This window comes from Pipistrellus hanaki, assembly GCF_964339955.1.
Source record: "Pipistrellus hanaki genome assembly, chromosome: 5".
Classification (NCBI taxonomy): Eukaryota; Metazoa; Chordata; class Mammalia; order Chiroptera; family Vespertilionidae; genus Pipistrellus; species Pipistrellus hanaki.
In genome coordinates this window covers 58,588,368-58,611,073 of record NC_140507.1, presented here as the reverse complement: position 1 = coordinate 58,611,073, position 22,706 = coordinate 58,588,368, and the positions used below count along the sequence as shown (strand labels likewise).

The following is a 22,706-nucleotide window of genomic DNA, read 5'->3' as shown; positions in this document are numbered from 1 at the left end:
CCAGCTTCCCAGACATTTTTGTAAAGAAAGTGTTATTGGAACACAGCCAGACCGATCCATTTAAATGTTGTCTGTGGCTGCTGTTAGACTCCAATGACAGAGTTGAGTAGTTGCAAGGTGCCATCTGGCCCGCAAAGCCTAAAATATTAACTCTCTGCTTCTTTAACGAAGAGTTTGCCAAGCCCAGTTCTAGAGCTAGGCTGTTCAATATAGATGCCACAGGCCACATGTGGCCATTTATATTTAAATTACAACAGTATGGTGCTTACCAATGGGAAGGGGTTTGGAAGTAGTCAAGGGTACAGAGGGTCAAATATACGGTGATGGAAGAAGATTTGACTTTGGGTGGTAAACACAGTGTAATACACATAGATGATGTATCTTAGAACTGCACACAATTCTATTTAAAAAAAAACATAATAAAAAGCTAAAACTATAAATTTAAATTAATTAAAATTGGGGAAAATTAAACATTCAGTTCCTCAGTTGTACTAGCCACCATTGCAGGTACTCAAATAGCCCTATCTTCCTAGAAGCTCCCCACTTATACAGTGCAGCGATAGAACAGGCCCCTGATCACAGAAAGTTCTAGTGGGCTGCACTGCACTGCTCTTGGTGAGCATTGAGATTAGCATTCAAGTAGAGTTTGGTAAAATGAATACAATGGAGGCTATTACTCTGACCTTACTTTTTGATCTGGTCTTCCCACTTAAGCACTACAACAACTTCAACAATAACAAAACACACTAGCCTCCAATACATTCTTTTCTGTCCTCTCCCCATTTCCTACCCTGCTTTTTACATGTACTGTTTTCTCTTTTCTTCTTGCCTCCTTTTCTCTCCCCCCTAGATGTCTCACAGTGATTGAGGTAATGACCACTACAATGTCAAGGCATGAAAATAAAAAGAACTTGCAGTTATTTACAAGTCTGTTTCAAATGTAATGCATAATTGCCACCAACCAATTAGCATTCCGTTACCCACTCAATTCATTTTTTTTTTTGTCTTCTTCCTTAGTCTTAGTAAGAAATGGACATTCACAAATACTTTTACATATATTAACTCGTTTAATCTTCATAAGAAACCTATAAGGTGGGTATAATTGCCCTCATTTAAAGATGGGAAATTGAGGCACAGTGAAGATACGTTATCCAAGTCCCATTAAGTGAGGAACCTATTATTTGAATCCAGGGATCTGTCCCTGAGTGCAAGCCCTTAATCACTATGATGAACACATTTTCAACAACATTGAAGTTGATGTGACTTTCTTAATTTCCAGGTTTGGCTGGTTTGGAAAGGATGCAGAAGAAGTAGCAAAACCACTGCTAAATTACTTGGGCGCTGGGCTATCAGTAGTCAGGTGCACAGCTATTTCTAATGATTTATCTCTTCTTTTAAACATTTAGAGTAAGTGTTAAAGATCCTGGCTTGTTTACATTTTTTTAAAGCCACATTTCATACATTGACATGCCTTCCCTCAGATTCTTCATTTACACTGGCAGACTTGTCTTGAGAGGACAAAAAAATGCCAGCTCTGAGGCCAGGGGGCCAAGCCCTAGCTCTCAAAAAGCCTTGAGACCCTGGGGAAGTCACTTAGCTTCTTTCGAGCTCACTCTCATTATCTGTAATATTTTAAAAATCATAATACATTGATTGGTTAAAAAGTAGAATTGAAGTCATTTGCAAACTAACAAATGCCATGTAAGTAAATGTTATGCTGGCTTCCGAGGCTCCCAGAAGAACCACTTATTCTCTCTTATTATTCTCTCTTATTATTACTCACTTACTCTGTGCTACCCAGTGTCCACTTCCCTGTCACTTCACTCAACTCTCCTTAACCCGATTAGGTAACCAACTCTATCACCCATCTTATGCAAACATACACCCATTCAAACACTTTTAGATGTATCTGTGCCTACTTGCACATTCTGTGTGAATGAGAATGAAAATGACTTGGAATTTCTATATGGCAGTGTTCAGTCAACAGAACTCAAACAGAAATTAGGTCACCTTAAATGCAGTCACCTTTCCTCTCTAGATGCCATTTATATTCCCTGTCAGTGCTTCACATAATGGATAGCCCTGCCTGGGAAGATTTTAGTGGGGGTTTTTTTAGTCTTCGGGGAAAGAGTGTTATATTTCCTTTCCTCCTGCAATGATAGCTTTTCCCCAGCTACACTCAGGAACAATCTCTTTGTCATTGAAATGTTGCCTTAGAGAGTGGTTCCAGGCCAATTGGAGAAGAAATAACATAGATTCTTCTAAAATAGCAGATTCCTGACATTTTTGGTTGGAGGCAATTTTATGAATTCCGAATAATTCATACAGCTTTGAATAGCTCTCTCAAAAACAGTTTCTTTGCACCCGAAAATTGTAATGTTAGCATGCTTTAGTTTTAATGGTAAATAAGGCCATTTATCCAGTCCTTCAGGCATTGTTTTTCTCCATATTTCTTTTTTTTATGTAGAAAGTGCACATTCTCTAAAATTACAAATTATTCATGTTCTACCACCTCTACCTGTGTGACATTGGAAAAATCACTTAGTTTCTCCAAGCTTTGGTTTTTTCCTTTGGGGATAAATTTGGGATAATAATTGCACCAACCTTGTAAGATACTTTAAGAATTAAATGAAATAAAACACATTAAGTGCTTTGTATGGTGCTAGACACATTGCTCTATATATTGGATAATTTTTGTCGTAATAGTCATTATTTTCATTAACAACTTTCATGTTTATTTGTTGTCTCCCCTTTGAACATGTGTTGTCCAACTCTATGGTAAGGGAATCGGTGCACCCAGGGATTCATGTAGCTTGGTTTGAAGCTTGTCTGAGGCAGGAAAATGCGATGAGCTTTTGTACCAAAAGTAAAAGAGGTCGTATAGGCCACAGCATGCTAATAGCAATCCCACTTGAATTAGGTAATTCACTTCCCTAGTGAATTCCCTTGCTCAGGATGTGCACCTTCCACAGGAAATCTCTCTACTGTTGTTAGGTTTGTAATCCCAAGATGCTCCTTGTCAGATGTGGTAGAATATTTTGTTTCTAACTAGGTCCTACCTTCCTCCCCCAAATGACTTCATAAGAACTGAAAGACTTAGGCTCAACATCAGCCCCTATTGTTTAGGGTTTTAGGGGCTAACAAAGAATTATGAAACTATGTACAGTATACTTCTTGCATTTTACAACTGATGGCTGTTTTGGACTTTATGTGGTGACATTTTCTTTTGCCTCAAGAATATAAAGCATTTCTTCTGTGAGCATATACAATAGCCTCACAATGAGAAAAAGGTAGTGCCTGGTGTCTAGAAAATGTTCAGTAAACATTTAAATAAATAGAACAAATGAAAGACATAAAACAAGCCTTGGAAGAATTAAATAGGTTACTCTTTTTGTTTCACAATAAAACAGATCTCTCAAACAAAATATTTTTTTTCACAAAGCATCTCCTTGATGAAGGAAATGTTTGTTCAGAAAAATATGTTTAGTTGTTGTCGCACAGTTAGCCAGACCTGGTCTATTAGCCTGGTCTGTGTTGGGGACACGCCTGCAGGGCTGTGAGGTCCAGGCTTCACCATAACACGGAATTTCTATTGTGAATAGAGCTCATTGCTGAGTTGGCCCTCTGAGTTTCTACAATTTTATATCCCTTAAAGCTCTATTAAAAGAAACTTTAAGAGTTTCTTTTTAAGTTTGGAAAGGATGTTTTTTGCCTAAAACTTTGTCCTGTTTCATGCCATTGTCCTTTTGTATTAAGTTAAAGGGATTCTTCAAAATTACTAGGCACCAACTCCCATAATCATTGGAAACACTTGCTTCATGTAACTATCAAGTCTGAGGAGTCAACATAACTCCAGTGCTTAAAAAGAAACATTTCGTTCTTACAAAAAGCAATGCTTTATTTTATCTAGGTTGTTTTATTGAATTAGCACTTCCTCTTGACCATGCCACAGTCAATAAGACACAGGCAAAATGGTGGATCTCCATAGTTGTTTTGAACAAACCTGGGTTTAGTACTTAGTATGCTCTAGCCCTGTGCTAAATATTATACAGTGTGATTTGTTTTGTTTTGTTTTTTAAAGCAGAGGGCAATAGTGTCAGTCCACAAATACTTCATAATTTAATTTGAGAGCCAAGTTTATTTACGGAGACTGTATAATATGATAGCAATTTCCTCAACTATGTAATGACAATTATAATGATAATCCAAATATAACTTCTGTAAATCATGCATTTCCAGAATTAGACAGTGGAAGACCTAAGCTGCACTCCTGACACTGCAGGGTAGTTCCTTGACTTCTGCCCAGTCACAGAGCTTGAGATAGATGGGCCATTTCTGCATAATTGCTTGTGATTTGCATTTTGAAGCATGCTTTAATTTATGATTCCATTTGTGTGTTTGTCAGAAATATTGCTTTCAACCAAGATTAATAGTAATTATTTGTTTTTTAAGGGACTGCAGTCTTGCAGTGATATTGCGAATACTCTATAGATCCACATTTGTGCCAATCATTTATATCAAGGACCACAGCAAAAGAAATGATAGTATATATGCAGGGGAAAGCCAGTATGGTAAGAGTAAAAACTTATTTTACTTTATCAATAAACATAATACCTGATTTTCTACTTAATAAAGGTAAAGGGGTTAAGCAAAACAACAACAACAAAAAACAACCCCCCCAACACACACACACTAACCTCACAGACACAGACAACAGTATGGTGCTTACCAGAGGGAAACAGGGTGGAGTGGTGGGGAGAGATGGAACAGGGTAAAGAGGGATAAATGGTAATGGAAGGAGGCTTGACTTGGAGAGGTGAACACACAATACAATATTGAGATGATGTATTATCTTTCTGTACACCTGAAACCTATATAATTTTATTAAGCAATGTCACCCCAATAAATTTAATTTAAAAAGAATGTGATCATAGTAAATACTGGTACATACGTTTGATCTTACTTTTTCATTGCAAGTGGTGAATTAGAAAGGCATTAAAGATTAAAAGTAGCAAAAGTCTGTGAGTATTTTCATGTGATCTTTAAAATATAAATATAATCAACTTTAGTCAGCATTCAACTCCTTGGATCTTAACACATGGTTTCCAGCTTCACACTAAGCTTTGGAGATTACTTTCTGTTAGATGATATGTGAGAAAATATGTGTTTTTTAAAACACACACACACACACACACACACACACACACACACACAAACAAAACCACAACAACCATAAAACCCAGTACATAGTACTTTAAAATCAAGTAAAGGTCTAAGTATAAGCTTCCTAAAGGTCACAGTAGAGCCTGTTTAATCAGAGGATATTACTTTCTAAGCACAGAGTGGTACATTGAAAGATCCAAAGATCCAACATAATGCTCCCTAATAATCTGCTTCTAGTGAGAGAATTAATTTCTTAGGCGTAAATTCAACACTGCGTGCAATAGCCTTGTGGAGGCTCAAAAGGAGATGAAAAGGTGTTGGAACATGGCTTACACCCATGAAATGATACAAGAATGAGATCATGGGTAATAAAATTCTAAATTGGATGGTATAGAAAATTAATATGGTCAATGTTCAAATAAGGGAGAAGTTTGGAGAGCCAAAGTCATGGGGGAAAGATTGATGGAAAGTCAAGGATTTTAACTTTAGATGAGCAGATAGACTTGGAATAGATAACCATAGTTGCTTTGTTCCTTTTTATATTCAGCCCCATGAACAGCATTCAAACCTTTAACTTCTCCCTTTGCTTTTAGATTTTATACAAATACTTCTCATATTTTTACTCTTTGCATTTTAAAAGGATAAAAACTATTAAAGATAGAATAACACATAGGATAAATTAAAAGGGAAAGAAAAACAAGAGTGAAAAAATAAAATGGAACCAGAAATTAATCTAAAAATTGTGCTACACTTGTACACTTGAGAGAAATGAACCACAAGTCTGACTCTAAGATTTCTTATAGCCACATGGAAATCAGATCAGTCCCACGATTTGGCGAACACTAGATAAAAGCAACTAATTGTTCAAAAATACAGTTGTCCTTGGTACTGGGACATAATAAACAATGTCCTTGACAATTTCTTTTCATAAATAGTGCAGTCAGTTCTCGGGGATCTTTCTTATGACAACTCAAATATAGTCTGAAAGGAACACAGCTGATTAAAAAATAATTCTAGGGGGTGGGCATAATTTTTACTTCATTTATTTAACAAACACATAAGTAGTGCATGCTCTGCTAGGCACTGTTCTAAGCACATTACAATAATAACTCATTTGTAGCAATGTTACTGGTTGAATTTCATTATAACAACATTACTGGTTGAACACTGTTAATTATTCTTTTTAAAAAATATATTTTTACTGATTTTAGAGAGGAAGGGAGAGGGAGAGCGAGAGCAAGAGCGAGAGAGAGAGAAAGAGAGAGAGAAAAACATCAATGATGAAAGAGAATCATTGATTGGCTGCCTCCTGCAGAGCCCACACTGGGGATCAAGCCCACAACCCTGGGCATGTGCCCTTGACCAGAATCAAACCTGAGTCCCTTCAGTCCCCAGGCCAACACTCTATCCACTGAGCCAAACCAGCTAAGGCCTATTAATTATTCTTGTTTTATAATTGAAAAATTAAGACAGAAAAAGATTAGGTAATTTACCCAAGTCTCAAAGTTAGCAAGTATTGGATTGAGGATTACCACCCCACGGCCTGTGCTTTTCATTGTTATGATATCCTGCCATTTGCAGTAGTGCATAAGTGGGTAGGCATGGTGTTCTTATATGATCTAGAAGTAGGACTTAATATTTCTGAAGAATAGACAAACTCTTTGATTTTCAAAATTTTCCTTCCTATACAGGACCATTTATCTTAAGTCATAATTTCAGCTGAGAGAACCATTGAGTCCAATGTGGCCTTCCCAGCCAGGACCTGTAGCACACTCATCTTTATGGCCAAAATACCATCCTCTTAAACAGTCATTGGAGTTGGGGTTTCTCAGATCATCATGTGTCAAATCTCTCATGTAATTATGTTTGTAATAAGCAATTGAATAAAACTCTCTTTAGGGTAACTTCCTAATATTCTTCTATATGGATGTCATCTGCAACAGCGATACTGGTCTCCAGAATGATCATTAAACCATATGAAGTTAGCAGTCCCCCCAAATTTTCACACACCCCCTCCCACTACAGCTTACTGGAAATTTGCTACAATTGCTGCAGCCATTAGAGAAATTAGGTCTGAATACGTTTCTTAAAAAGGAGGTATTCTCATGGTGCTGCTTATTTAGCTTTTCAAAGATAATCACAAAAATGAGCCTTTTAGATTTGATTATAGTAACTAATTTAGTACATACTATTTTCTGATTTTAGATATGTTAATTATAACTTTATATATAAAGAGCATGCAGAAAACTAGGGTGACAAAATATAATTAATGGTGCCTTTATATTTAAGGTTCATTTTGGTGAGTTTGTTTTGTTTTAGAACTCTACATTTAAAACAACTAAAATGATACACTTGAGAGCTTTATAATCTATTTTCAGATTTAGACTATGTTTTTGCATCTTTCTTACAAGTACCATCTACTTTCTGGCTTACTGTATAGCCATGAAAAATAATCCCAAATTATATCCAGAAGCAGTCTTGCCAGGTAAGAATATTTACTATAGAAAATCTTCTCACTTCATAGAAATGCCATTCTCTACTCATCTATATATATAAAAGTCTAAGTGACCAGCTGACCAGCCAGTAGCTATGATATGCACTGACTACCCGGGGGCAGATCCTCAATGCACAAGTGGAAACCATAAACATGGAAACATGAACAGACTGATGAATCTCAGAGGGAAGGAAATAGGGAAGAAGGCAGAAAGAGATTAATCAAAGATCTTATGTGCATACTAGAGACCTGGTGCACAGAATCATGCTCCAGAGGGATCCCTTGGCCTGGTCTGTGCCCTCTCACAATCTGGGACCTTTTGGGATATATCAGAGAGCTAGTTTCAGCCGGATCCCTGCAGGCCACGCCAAGGAACCCTGGACCTCTAGTTTAATATAAATAATCATCTTTTGGAAATTAAGACATTGTGTGTGTGTGTGTGTGTGTGTGTGTGTGTGTGTGTGTTCATTCCCTTATTGCTTTAGCTCAGTTCACCACCAAATATGGAGGATGTATAAGCCATGAAACTGAATGTAAAATGCTAGCCATTATTATAGAACTTAAAATGTGAACAATAAATCTAAGATCATTTCCTATGCCAAAACATCTTGACCATCAGACTTTATTATTTCTTCTTTGTTATCTAAGGATTCCCATTAAAAGTCAGAGTCCTATGACTTTGATTTTTAAAAGTATCAATGAATAGGAATCTGTAGTCACTTGGGAAAGCAAACATTTTTTTTTTCTAAAAAGTAAGGAGAAATTGTTTGAGAGCTCAAAAAGCTTAAATGCACATGCTTTTTGACTTAATCCATTGGGCATTGATGGTAAAAAAATATATATATATATATACATGTGTAATTTCTCACTTATGATTTTTCTACATCAATTTTGAATAAAGGACTATAAGTAAAAATTTTATAGAACAAAATAAAACCATATGTCAGAGACTTTTTTTTTTTTGAGTGCCTGATTGACTTAATCCAAAGTGTTACTATACCACTAGACCATAAAAATGGTAGAAGGCTTAGTTAAATTATCATGACATTTTTAGTTGGTATTTCTATATAAATTCTGAGTTTTTTCCCTTAGCTACAAGCAACATTCAGAATTTCACATATTGTTATGTTCATGGTTTAGAGTGGATGGTGATTGCAGAGCATGTTCAGATCCAATACCCAATCTTCATTCAGTTACCACTTTGGTTATTTTATTTCATGTCAATAAGTTGAGAGGATTGACTCTCAACTTATTGAGAGCAGTCAAGAGCAATTAATTGATATCCAAAATGATCATAAAGCATAGCTCCAAGATCCAAGTTGGCCAACAGTGTGTATAGCAATGCATTGATATGTGTACTTTAATATTATTACTAACTCTAGAGCATGAATTTTTCAGGAGGGGAACGTGTCTTGTAAATGTGTGATGTCTGCGTGTGTTTCAGGATTTCTGTTGGGAGTACTGTGGGCAATAGCCACCTGCCACTGGTTCATCGCTAATCACTCTCTCAGCGCTGTGGTCAGTTTTCCCATAGTCATTGATATAAGTAGCCAAACTGTTTCTCCACATTTTTGTTTTTAAATGTAAATCTAATTTTTCTGAAATATTCTTAGTGAATCACTAAGACTGTTATGAAGTTTGATTTCTTTAGGAGGACAATTCATATAATAGAGATTCATGTAGATTAGGGGTGGGAACATTTTTTCTGCTGGGGCCATTTGGATATTTATGTCATTTAAGGAGCCAAACAAAATTATCAATTTAAAAATTAGCCTGCTATACTTGGTCAGACATTTAATTAACCTAATACCTTGGCAGGGCCAAACCAAATAATTTTCTGGGCCCCATCCCCATCAGATAAACTGATACCCTCTATCTCATGTCTCTAATTGCTAAGGGAACATTGGGTAATTTCACTTTAGCAGATTTGTTCATTTTTTTTTTATATCCTTGCAGTGTTTGTCATGTCATTTTACCTACTGTCATTTGGGATACATTATCACTTGCTATTTATAATAATATCCACCTCTATATAACAGCTTATAAATGTAAAAATGCTTTGGTATTATCACATGACAACCTTGTGAAACAGAAAGCATTTCCTACTCCTCTTCATATGGAACTTCAATATTTTATTTTATTTTATTTTATTTTATTTTTTTAATATATTTTATTGATCCTTTTACAGAGAGAAAGGGAGAGAGATAGAGAGCTAGAAACGTCGATGAGAGAGAAACACCGACCAGCTGCCTCTTGCACACCCCCACATGCCCGCAAGCAGTGTACATGCCCTTGACCGGAATCGAACCTGGGACCTTTCAGTCCACAGACCGTCGCTCTACCATTGAGCCAAACCGGTTTCGGCATGGAACTTCAATATTTTAAAGGAAGGCTTTCAGAAAGTGCTAAAGCAAAGTACTGTGTTTGGATAATGCCGTTCATCATGGCATACATAATGCAATTTGCTTCATCTGACTTTTTTTAGGTGTCAATTATGTAGAATACAGCTAGGTAACAGAAAAACAAAAATACTTCCTTTGACATAGAAGGGGCAAGTATTAATAAGATTGTCCCCATTTTGAAGATGAGAAATTTGAGGCAACCATTCAGAGCATTCTTGGAGTGAGAAAACAAGTGGAAATCTCAGGGCTTCTCCATTCAGAGTTTCCAGTACACAGTGCTACTTTTTGCCATGAGTATAGAATCTAATTTAGAGTTTGTTTTGTGTTCATTATGGTAATAGTACTGACATATATATACATACAGCAGCCCCTGCTTTTAAATCATCATCATAAAATTTTCCTGAAACATTTCATCAGCACACCTGTGCAAACGTAGAAAACTAATTTTTAAAAACATATTGTCTAATATAAAACACATTGCATTAAAGTTTGAAACATTCTTAAATTTTAATATAAATTCTGGATTTTAAACAGTATATTTTTGACAATTCTATTATGTTCATAAAACAGCTTTAAAGTGCAACTAAATTCAAACAAATTAGTCTTTTTTTTAATTTAAAAAACTCACATTGTGATATTCATAATCTCTGCTGAGGGAAAATGTTATCGAAATCAAATATGTTATAAGGAATTATTTTAGGTTTAAGTCTTCATAATTAGAATGGCAAAGAACCCAAAGTCTTTCCACAAAGGGGTTTGTTTCTCATGATATCAAGGATATTTAATGTTAGAAGTGACCATATAATATGGGAAAATATAATGGGCAAGTAAATTTGCATGGAAAAGTATACAGTATGATATTCTCCTTGACTAGAAATATAAATATTATATTCTTGAACAAATGTGAATTCCCTAAAAAGTATTGAAAGCAATTTCATATAAAAGATACAGATACACCCTGGCCAGTTTGCTAAGTGGTGAGAGCATCGGCCCATAGTCTGAAGGGTCTCGGGTTTGATTCCAGGTCAAGGACACATACCTGGGTTGCAGACTTGATTCCTGGCCCTGGGTGGGGGAGAGGTAATTAATCAATGTGTCTCTCTCTCACATCGATCTCTCTCTCTCCCTCTCCTCACCTTCCTCCACTCTCTCTAAAAAAAGAAATCAATGGAAAAAAAATAATATCCTTGGGTGGGGATAATAAAAACAAAACAAAAACTACATAGAGATACAACCAAGCTGCACAAGACAAATAGAAATACAAACACAAATCAAATATCAAAACTATAATAAAAATGAGTAAGGAAGCAAATCACACAAAGGGTAAATATTTGTGCAACTAAAAATTAAGTTTTGCTTTGCACGTGTAAAAGTGGGTAATACAATGAGGTAGCTAATTATTTTTAACTGATAACATTATTTTCTCAGAAAAGACAAGTTATCTTCTAGCATTGCCTTTTAAACAGAATTTATCATATGGGGCCTTTTGCAAGGGACATTAAACAACGTTGAGTAATATTCTTTACAGAAGAATATTAAATTTTCTAAACACTGTTTCTTGTATAAAATTATGGCAAAGATGTACAGCGGAACATTAAAGCCTAGGTCAGAGGAAATGAATTACTGAGGTAAGTGGAGTTTGGGCAGAGGGGCCAGTGGGAGTGGTCATGTTAGCTTCGGAGACTTGTTGGCCGAAGGGATTATTCTTGAACCACTGATCCCAGCACAGGCATCCCACCCAGCGGGCACAGCTTCCTGTGGTGCTTGAGGACTACTCCCTGGGAGGACAGTATTGCTGGGGGACGAAGGAACAGGTCCCATTGCCACAGGGCTCTTGCTTGGTTTGACTTTTGTTGCTCTATTTAAGACAACCTTATCCACATGCAGAAAAGATTCAGTCCCTACCCTCAAGGATCTCACACTCTTTTTATTTTCTTAGCAGAATAGATTTTTTTTTTACTTTAACTTTTTCTAATTGAAAATTTCAAATATATTCATCACCCAGTTTTAATAATTATAAATATGGCATTCTTATTCTATCAAAAAAGTACATTTTTTTAATCCCAGCAGTTCTGTTTTTCCAGGTACAGATATTTCCATTGTGACGTATCTATTGGAGAGTAGACTATGAGTTCCTTGAACATGTATGTGCATTGCTTATTGGCAAATAACATTCAATTAAAAAGTAAGAAGAAGAAGGAGGAGAAGACAGAGGAAGAAGGGGAGGAGGAGAAGGAGGGAAGAATGGAAGAAAGGGAGGGGATAAAACCAAACCCATATAGCCTGACATGGCCCTAGAAAGAGCTTATGACCTCTGCTCCATGCCTTCCCCCTGAGCCTAAAAGTTTATCCAGAGAGTTGAGCTTCTCAAGATGGCTCAAGCTCACCTTGTTTTTGAAAGACTGATTTACAAATATATTTTGTATAAATGCATAAAAGGAAAACATACAACCCGACTGCCAAAGCAGTTGTGTCTTATCTATAATGACCTTCCTATTTGGCTCTCCTTTGCCTGAATCAAAGCATCTGTACACAGTATCACTTATACTTACATTTAGCAAAGCACTTCTTCCTACAATCGCATTACTCATCACAATCACCTTTAGGTGCTAAGCGAATATTTAGAAAATCATCAGCCAAAAAGTCTCAAAGGTCAATGATACCTTTTGGTATTATCTTCCTCCATGTACTCTGAAGGGAAATTCATTTCCTGATTAAAGAGGATAAAATTTTTAAGCAAATAGCAAGATGGCATTAATGTTATACCCTTATCCTATCATCCAAAGTCAGTATAGAATTGCCTAAAGAACCCAGATGTGTCTTGTTTGGTTTGGGTTTTGAGATTTGGGACCTTACGTCATTGATAACAGACAGTTCCTTTGACCTATTTCTCTGGCTCTTTTGATGTAGGCTTTTCCAGATGCTGACAGAGAGTAATGTATTTTTATTACTTCTCTTACATGCCAGAGAGGAGTCAGACTTTGTTGACCCGGCCATGTGGACAGTTGAAATAGTGGGGGAGGGAAAACATGTTGAAATTGTTTATTTGAAACTTCCAGAGTTTGTGCAGGCTTAAAATGGAAGCATAAAAAATGTTAACACAATATACTTTCTCCACAAAAACCATGTTTAATTCAAATTCCTATTTTTCCCCTTTTCAAGTAAAAATAATAATAATACCATTTAATATATCACGTTTTCAAACTGTACAATAGTCCATTTACCCCCATCTCCTCTCTTCTCAGATCCTTTATATTATTTTATTCCTGTGTTTATTTCCCATTCATGAACCCATTATTTATTTTTTCTTACATGGTTTTTCTCTCTTCCCATAATATTATGTTTAGCATTTATTAGAGCTTAATATTAGACATAGTTGATTATTGTGAAGTAATATCAGTTTTTAATTTTTTTTAAATACATGCTACTTCCATATGCATGCTATTTATTCAAAAGAACATACTAGTTTTTTCAGTTACAAGTTTATCTCATGTCAGAGAAAGTTATAAATTTCTTCATTTTTCCTATTAATCTTACTTCTAGTACCATAAGAAACTAGTTTACTAGAAAAAAAAATAAACGAATTGCTTATTAAAATACTAGAGGCCTGGTGTACAAATTTGTGCATAGGTGGGGACTCTCGTCCTGGCCTATGATCAAGGCCCACGGTGGGGGGGTGGTGTAGCTGGCTAGGGGAAGGGACCCCAGGAGGTTGGCCAGCTGAGGGGAGGGCCACAAGAGGTTGGCTGTAGGAGCGCACTGACCACCAGGGGCAGCTCCTGCATTGAACATCTGCCCCCTGGTGGTCAGTGTGCATCATAGCGACTTGTTCAGCTGGTCTTTCCAGTCATTTGGTTATAACTGTCGCTTAGGCTTTTATATATAGAGATTTTATTATAAATAGATCACATTGAAGAAACGCATTCTATGGCACAAAATATTATAGCATTATCAAAATAAAAACCATAAAGAAAAAAATTAATGCCCAGCCAGTGTTGCCCAGTGGTTGAGCATTTACCTATGAACCAGAAGGTCATGGTTAGATTCCAGTCAGAGCACATGCTGGGGTTGTGGGCTCGATCCCTAGTAGGGAGTGTACAGGAGCAGCTGATCAATGATTCTCTCTCATCATTGGTGTTTCTATCTCTCTCTCTTTTTCACTTTCTGATATGTATACCATATTTTCCGGCGTATAAGACGATCCCCTAATTTTACAGTTAAAACATAGGTTTAGGCCTATATTCGCTGTATAAGACTACCCCCCACTTTAAAGAAAAGACTTACTTTGCCGTCAAGATCTGCAGGTAATTTTTGTGCAATATTGGTCTTTTGCCCCCGATTTTCGGTTGACTTTTTTTCGTTTCAAATGTCATCTTATACGCCGGAAAATACGGTGTGTGTGTGTGTGTGTGTGTGTGTGTGTGTGTATGTATAGTCTTCATTTTTTTACCTAATGCTACTTAGTTTAACTTAATGATGAGTTAGGATTGATATTATTTTTCTGTCAATATAGTTATATTGCTTTTATAATAGAAAGTTACTTGATTATCAAGTGTCAAGTCAGCTCTCCAATTTACTGTATTTACATAGAGTATTATCACAGGAAAATAACCAATTTAATTGAAGTTCTTTTTTCGTAAGGGTGCAGGATTTGTAGTTACAATGTGCGGGGTCTTCATGTTTAAAGAAATACAGGTATGTACAAGAAAACAGGGGTAGATCCAAGTATAAAGGGTATATAATACTATGTTTATGTTATTTTCTGAAAACTGCATTTAACTACTAAACCCAGTGTAGAAAACACATGAGTTGAGTTGACAGGTCAGATATTCAAAATCTGTTTTCATCCCTAACTACCAAAGAAAATAGTAAAAACATGAAAATCAGTATAAAATATGTTTCTCTCTACCCAAGCCCCCAGTAGAAAAATGCTTTAGTTGATTTTAGATTTCGGAAAGAGGTTTGGTTAAACAATCCAATAAAGTGGGATAGAGGGAAATTTTGTTTTGTGTAAAATATGGTTGCTTAACAAAGAAAGAATTCATTTTATCCCAAAGATTAAACTATCCCCAAGGCAGATGGATTTGGGGAATAGATATCCATGTGGGTCCTCCTGCCTCCCAAAGGTCCCCACATAGAAACAGCAACGTTAGCCCTGGCTGGCTTTTCTCTGTAGTTAGAACATCAGCCCGCAGACCAAAGGGACACAGGTTTGATTACTGGCCCAGGGCATGTACCTCAGTGGCAGGTTTGCCCCTGGCTCTGGTCGGGGTGCATGCAGGAGGCGACCAATCAATGTGTGTGTCTCTTCTCCCCTCCTCTCCCTTTCCCTCCCTCTAAAGAAACAGTGGAAAAAATATCCTCAGGTGAGGATGAAAAAGTTAATTAAATAAAACCAGCAATTTTACAGGAAAACAGTACGGTGACAAGTGACCACTACCTCTTCCCTCTCAAGTATAATTGATGGTAATCCAGACACTCTGCAAGACAGCATACACATCATAGCTTCTGTCTTCATGTGCAGCCATTATAGCAGGTAACTCCTGGGTCTAAGAAGATCAGATGCTGCTAATCTCTGAGAACTAGGAAGCGAACTGTGTCCCTGGCTAATCCTTAAAGTGATTCTTTGATTTTAGATTTAGGAAATCATTTTGTTCATTCTAAATGAAACGTTTTTATTTAGAGAGCCATAATTTGATAATATGAGTGAAATTCTCAGATGAAATACACATGTTTAGAAGATATTTGGACCATGAGTTTAGTTGGTTTTTTTTTAAATACACAAGACAACTGAAAACATTTGTAGATTCATAGGTTACTTTTATGCACATGTTTCTCATTTATTTCAGTTAGAATTGCTTTCCACAAAAATAATTCTATGCCTGTAACACACTATAAATCTCTTTGCAAATATTTCATCTGCCTCACAAAGGATGGTTTCCACTTAAGAATTATTATTCAGTGTAACATGCTGAAGCCTTCGAAAATCACCAGTTATTGACCAGAGCTTATTTGCAGTTAGGGTATAAAGAAACACAAACTAAGAATAGATCTATTTTAAGCTTTTGAAAATTATTTTGCTCAATACTATACTAATAATGATACTGAATTTAAAATATTTTTTCTAGATATAAGGACTCCCTTGAGAGAATCTCTAACCATTAAGCCTCATGTTATGCCTTAGAGTCCTCTGCAAGATACTAAAAGGCAGTCAAAGAGGATTTACCAAAAATATCAGCTGAAAATCTTCTGATCCAATAAAACCATTGAGTAAGGTGCTGAAATATAGTATAAATATAAAATAAATATCCTCCCAATATGCCACTAATTATCAATTAAAAAGTATAAAATAAATGCTATTAATAACTAAAAAGATTACTAAAATATTTTTTAAAATCAACAAGAAGTACGCTAGATTTCTAAAATCTTTTCCTTAACTGCAAATGGACATAAAAGAAAATCAGAAGAAATGGGGAGACTCACCGTATTCCTGATGGGTCAGCTCACCATGGTTCCTAGGCGGTTCTTTCCAGTAACATTCATTGAGATCCCTATTAAATCCCAGCGGAATCCTTTCTGGAATTTGAGAGTGAGTGTTGAAGTTTAGCCAAGTGTGTATCTGAAAATAAAGAGAAAGAGGGCCAAGCTGAAAGCAAAGAGTGAGTTTTGTTGACCTTCCTAGAGTTAAAAAATCTTACGAATCTGTCTACAAACAAAGCTTAAAGGGCGTCCAGTGATACTTATCATTCATTGCAGATGCCTCCCTGCCTCTTGACAATTGAGTTAAAGGAGTTTCAAATACTTTACATGCCAGAGAGTTTAACTTATCAACTAAACACTGAGCCCAAAATCCTATCAGAATTTTTAAAAATTATTTCTTCTTAGAAACACTATAAAATCCTAGAGTGAAACAAAAGCAAAACATTTATCTTTCTGACTTTTAGTTCCTATCAGTTATGTCTTGAATCAGTGCTTGGGACATAATTTAAAGTCTACAAGTTACAGCAGTAAGAACTTAACAGACACAGCACTTTTGTGTGAAAGAATTTAATGATTTTATTTCGTTTTAATGGAGGTTGTGCACTTCTAATGTTCTTTTATATCTGATATCTGTTCCTCTTGGGGATGTCTGTTGTATAATGTTATATTAGCTATTTTAAACTAAATATTCACTAAATTTTTAGCAACACATTTTTTTTTTAGCTAAAGTGATACAAATTATTATCGCCACAACAATTAATAGGTCAGTAGCTACCCCCAGATAAAGGATGAGAGGATTTTTTTTTAAAATCTCAATAGCTGTTTCAAAAATCCAAGTTCAAAACATTCTGCTTTGGGGAGAATGTTAGCGTGATCTTTCCAAGAGCTAGCATTTACCTTTGACCAAGGAAAACTATGACCCAAATATAATCAGGTTTTTTTTCTCTCCCTCTTAAGAAACTAGGCAGTTTAGACAGATTCTTACTTAAAGGGGAAAAATATTTTATTCCCTGAGATCATTATTCTTTTGTCTACAGACAATAAAATAGAGAGCTTGCCAAGATATTCACATAATTAGTTGTAAAATGTTAATTGAAGCCCCATATATTTTTTTTCTTATTTAAGTAATCACATTGTCTAATTTAAAGTAAATTTAGCAATCATTTGAGTGTATTCATTTTTTGAACAAATATTGATTGAGTACCTATTTTGCACCAGTACTGGTATTTTGATAAACATTACTGTCTTTAAAACCAAGAAAAAGATATCAGGAACTTTAATGCCGTGTGTGTGTGTGTGTGTGTGTGTGTGTGTGTGCGCGCGCGCGCGCGCGCGCGCGCAAAAGGAATATGCATTATATTGTGTTTGGGATTGTATTAATTGGCATAAATCTTGATAAAGCTAAAAATAGGATTATAAGTTTTTTTTAAAATTTTTTAAATATATTTTTATTGATTTTTTTACAGAGAGGAAGGGAGAAAGATAGAGAGCTAGAAACGTCGATGAGAGAGAAACATCGACCAGCTGCCCCTTGCACACCCCCTACCGGAACCAATGTACATGCCTGGGACCTTTCAGTCCGCAGACCGATGCTCTACCACTGAGCCAAACCGGTTTTGGCGAATTATAAGGTTTGACTGTCAGAATATCTCAATGTAATTTTAGACCAAATATCTAAAATTAGGCACTAATTCTGTTTTACTTTGTGATATTCAAATTTCCCCTTAGGATAATGGGAACTATATTTAAAGAGGAATATAGACAACCCAGCAATCAATCATTCAGAGGGAAATTGCCAGGATAGAGAGGGAGCTTGAAACTGTTCCATATGAGAAAATGGTCAAAGGAACTAAAATATTGTCCAGGAATGCAGATGCTTCAGGGATATGAGAGTTATTTTTCAATGTTTGAGAGTTGTTGTTGTTTTTTTTTTGTGGAAAAGAGATTAGAAATCAATCTATCTGTACCCCCAAAGATAGGACTTGCTGGAAATAAAATATTTCTAGTTAACACAAGAAGATAGTCTTTGTTAATATAAACATAGACTGTCTACATTGGAAGGTGAGTCTTAGTTTGCCATCTCTGTGACCAGTGCATCCATATATAGCTGGACAAGCCAGATGTAGTCTGTTTCTTCCTAACCGTTGTATTGTTCTCTGTCTATTTATCTGAACTTTATCATTTCTCCCCAGGAGGACTGTGGTCACCTCCTTATTGGTCTCCTTCTGTCTATCTTGTCCCCTCCAATCTGTTCAGCATTGTAAAAAATGTGTGGGCTTTATCAAATGCAAATCCTATCTTTTCACCACATCTAGCTGTGTCTGCTCCTTTAATAGATTTTCATTGCTCAGAAAAATAAAACTCAAAAGCATGACGTGACCTATTAGATTCCTGTAAGATCAAGCCCACAGCCTTCCAACCTCACCTTACCTCTACCTAACTCTCATTGCTCTAGTAGTCACTCTGACCTTTCAGCACCTGCTTTCTCTTACAACAGAGCTTTACACATAAAGCTCTAAAGTTCTACCTAGAATTTCAACCTGCTACCCTATTTCCCAGCCCAGTTCTTTTACCTTATGGGTTTTCAAGGGAATCTGGATGATTACTTAGAGAAATTAAAAACAACAACAACAACAAAAAACCAACATGTAGGTGGCTAAGTAAGATGGTTACAAGGTCCTAGTAGTCTTAAGAATCTGTGCGTTTTTGTGTTTGATTCAGGTGTTCTTAATTAAAGTTATTCTTATTTATTATTCAGGGTCAACAAAACTACCTATTAATGATATTTGCATTTTGCATCATCTTGACTGGAGCATTGTGCACCGCTTTTTCTAAAATCTAGGAACCACATGACCAGCAGGTGGCAGCAGTGATTAAGAGGAGGCCTCTCCTAGATAGTAGACAGATTATGCTGAGAACAGAGATCATTTTCATTCCGCAAATGGATGTCAACTCATCCTGGAGTGAGTAAATTATTATTTTTTTATAAATGTGAGAATGAAGGAAAACATTTGCAGTCAAGTACAAAAATGAAGAATTCTTCTGATGAACTATTTGTGAAGGTAGGACTTTAGGGGGGGTGACTAAAATATCTACATTCTTACAGAATTACATCTAAGGGTGCTCTTTATTCTTTTTAGTACTTATAAAAATTTCTAAACAGCCGAAACCGGTTTGGCTCAACAGTAGAGCGTCGGTCTGCGGACTGAAAGGTCCCAGGTTCGATTCCACCCAAGGGCATGCACATTGGTTACGGGCACATCCCTGGTAGGGAGTGTGCAAGAGGCACTGGTCCAGGTTTCTATCTCATCGATGTTTCTAGCTCTCTATCTCTCTCCCTTCCTCTCTGTAAGAAAATCAATAAAATATATATATTTTTTTAATTTCTAAACAAACATGCACACAAAAATAAAAAAGACAAAGTTGGGAAATTTTCCAACTCAAGAGTTTCCTCTCCGCCGAAACTGGTGTGGCTCAGTGGTAGAGCGTCAGTCTGCGGACTGAAAGGTCCCAGGTTCGATTCCGGTCAGGGGCATGTATGTTGGTTGCGGGCACATCACCGGTAGGGGGTGTGCAAGAGGCAGCTGGTCGATGTTTCTCTCTCATTGACGTTTCTAGCTTTCTAACTCTCTCCCTTCCTCACTGTAAAAAATCAATAAAATATATTTAAAAAAAAAAAAAAAGAGTTTCCTCTCCTACAAATAGAAGCCAGAAATTCACTCTCCTAGCCTTCCTTTGGTAGGATTTGCTGCTGATGATAGTATAGCCTCCAAGCCCAATCTTGTGGTCTTGCTAGGGATTCTGTGAGCTACCTAATCAAGTAGTGTAATAAACTTAGCCTCATTAAAAAAAACTCTCATGAATATATTTATAGCATATTTTAATCAACTTTCACGAAATGTAATTTATATCCAATGAAATGCTCCCATTTTAAGTGGACAGTGCTCTGAGCTCCAGCAAATGCTCACGCACGTGAACAGCACTACAATCTAAATACAGAACATTTCCAGCAGCCCCAAATATTCCCTTATGCCCCTTTGTATTTAACCCCAAGACCAGGCCACCAAGGATCTGTTTTCTGCCTTTCTAGATTATGTTGGCCTATTCTAAAGTTTTAGGTACAAGGAATAACATCAGTATGTACCCTTTTGTTTTTTATTTCTTTCATCTTATAGCCATTATTATACTTTTTTTTTTACTGTGCACAGATTATGTGTTGTAGAATTGTGCACCTGAAACCTGTATAAATTTGTTAATCAGTATCACCCCGATAAATTTAATAAAAAGGAAAAAAAAATTTACTGATCTGAAATAATTATAATTCTCAATTATTTTTGCTAGTGTATATTCAAAATAACAACGAAAGCAAAAATAACTAACATTTGGAATCATCATATTTACTGTGCGATGTGTCATGTTCCAGGAATTCACTGTTTTAAATTAATAGTGTGGTTAATAATTCTTAGCTGCCCCTTGAGTCCATCTCCATCCTATGATATTCTGTCTTGAGGGACTGTAAAACATAAAATTGCCCAAACGAGGTCACCTCCATTGTCTATACGTTGGAAAAAAGTGCATATTCTTGGGTTTTCTACAACGACCTAATGGATTATCATTTCTGAGCTAGAACATGTGAATATGCATTTTTAAAGGTGTTCTTAATGATTCTTATTACACTTGTACTCTAAATTGTTTGTATTTGTGACTTATACTTTGATATTTAAAAGATTTCAATGAAGTAGGTTATTAGAAAAATAAAAAAGAATATTCTGTCTTCCACTCCCAGAGGGAGAGAAAATAAAATAAGTTATCTATTTCATTTTATGAAGAATTTTTTTGGAGGAAAAAAAAGTGATATGCTTAAAAACCAATTGTCCAAATGGAATTTTGCCAAAAATAAAAACAATAATAATAACTGTTTACCATACTCTCTTTTTTTGGCTCAAACCACTTGACTTCCTCCAAGAGGTCAGTGACCAAATCTATTTTTACTTCAAACCCTGCAGAAAATTACTCTTTTCTCCAGCAATAAATCTCTAACACAATTCTCCCTGAGAAGATCCTGAAAACAAACAAAAAGTCTCATTTATAAACGGAGATTGTCCAACAAGACCTAATGAAATAGATCGCTGGAAATGAACTGGAATGAGCAGAAGGTGAGAAGAGAGGCTGAACATCAGAACCTAACTTATTAAAGCATTCCTCGTGATTTTCTTAAGTACCTCATAGGTCCTCGTAAGACACTGCTTTCTTTCATTGTCTCTTACCAATAAAGTATTGTAAGCACTGTTTCTAACTCATTCATACCTACATAAGTAGAGAGTTTATAAATCTGCCTTTCACATGTACCATAATTTTTGAGTTATAAAATCTCACCTCAAATATTTTTTTCCAACAGAAAAGGCTGTATTGTCTCCCTTTCTTCCAAAAATATTTGAGAATTATATTGGCCTTATATATATATGATAAATTTATTGTTAGCTCTTTGAGAGTGGAAGTTGTTTTATTCATCTTTATATCTCAAAACATAGCACAGCACATGGCATTAAAAAAAAACAAAAAAAACTTTTTTTTTTTTGCCATGTGCCCTGAAAAATATCTGGAAGTTACAATCCAAAATTTATTAGCTGATGATTCTTTAAAAACTGGTCCTTAGTAATTCACTGACTCACACATTAAATATTTATTAAGTGGTTTTTTGGCACTTAGTTATGATGTATTAACAGCCTTTCTGTATGTTATTAAATTTAATTTTCTAAAATCTTGCTAAAAAGTTTTGGTTTTGTGTTCATAAATGATATTGGATAATAATATCAGGGTACTACTTGCTCCAAAACATTTGTTAAAAATTGTTATTAGTTTTCCTTAACTGTTTTGGTAGAATTCAAAAGTAAAGCTATATAAGCCTCATTTTTTAAAACAAATATGGAGTAATATAAGTTATCTATTTCTTCTTGAGTGGGCTTTCCAAATTTATGTCTTTCAGGAAATTTACTAATTTTGTAAACATTGTAGAAATTATTGATATAATATTTATAGTATTTCTTTTTTCTTTATTTCATATCTACAGGGTTTGTTGTAATGTACACTTTTTTATTTCTGACATTGGTAATTTGTTTCTTCTCTTTCTGAATATTATAGTAAAAATATTATCAATTTTCTTAATC

The 22,706-nt window shown here is 35.6% G+C and overlaps 1 protein-coding gene across 1 annotated transcript in view; it reads left to right on the top strand.

Annotated features, from left to right (window-relative positions):
- TMEM144 (transmembrane protein 144) overlaps positions 1-21,652 on the top strand; it is a gene marked incomplete at its 5' end in the record, with an annotated part of 62,077 nt that extends 40,425 nt beyond the window's left edge. Inside the window, 8 exon segments of the mRNA XM_084885315.1 lie at positions 1,280-1,360; positions 4,453-4,571; positions 7,542-7,556; positions 7,559-7,648; positions 9,102-9,203; positions 14,708-14,754; positions 19,298-19,502; positions 21,546-21,652. Of these exon segments, the coding sequence (XP_084741441.1) occupies positions 1,280-1,360; positions 4,453-4,571; positions 7,542-7,556; positions 7,559-7,648; positions 9,102-9,203; positions 14,708-14,754; positions 19,298-19,381 (538 nt within the window). The 3' untranslated portion in view covers positions 19,382-19,502; positions 21,546-21,652.
- Positions 21,653-22,706: the final 1,054 nt, after the last annotated feature.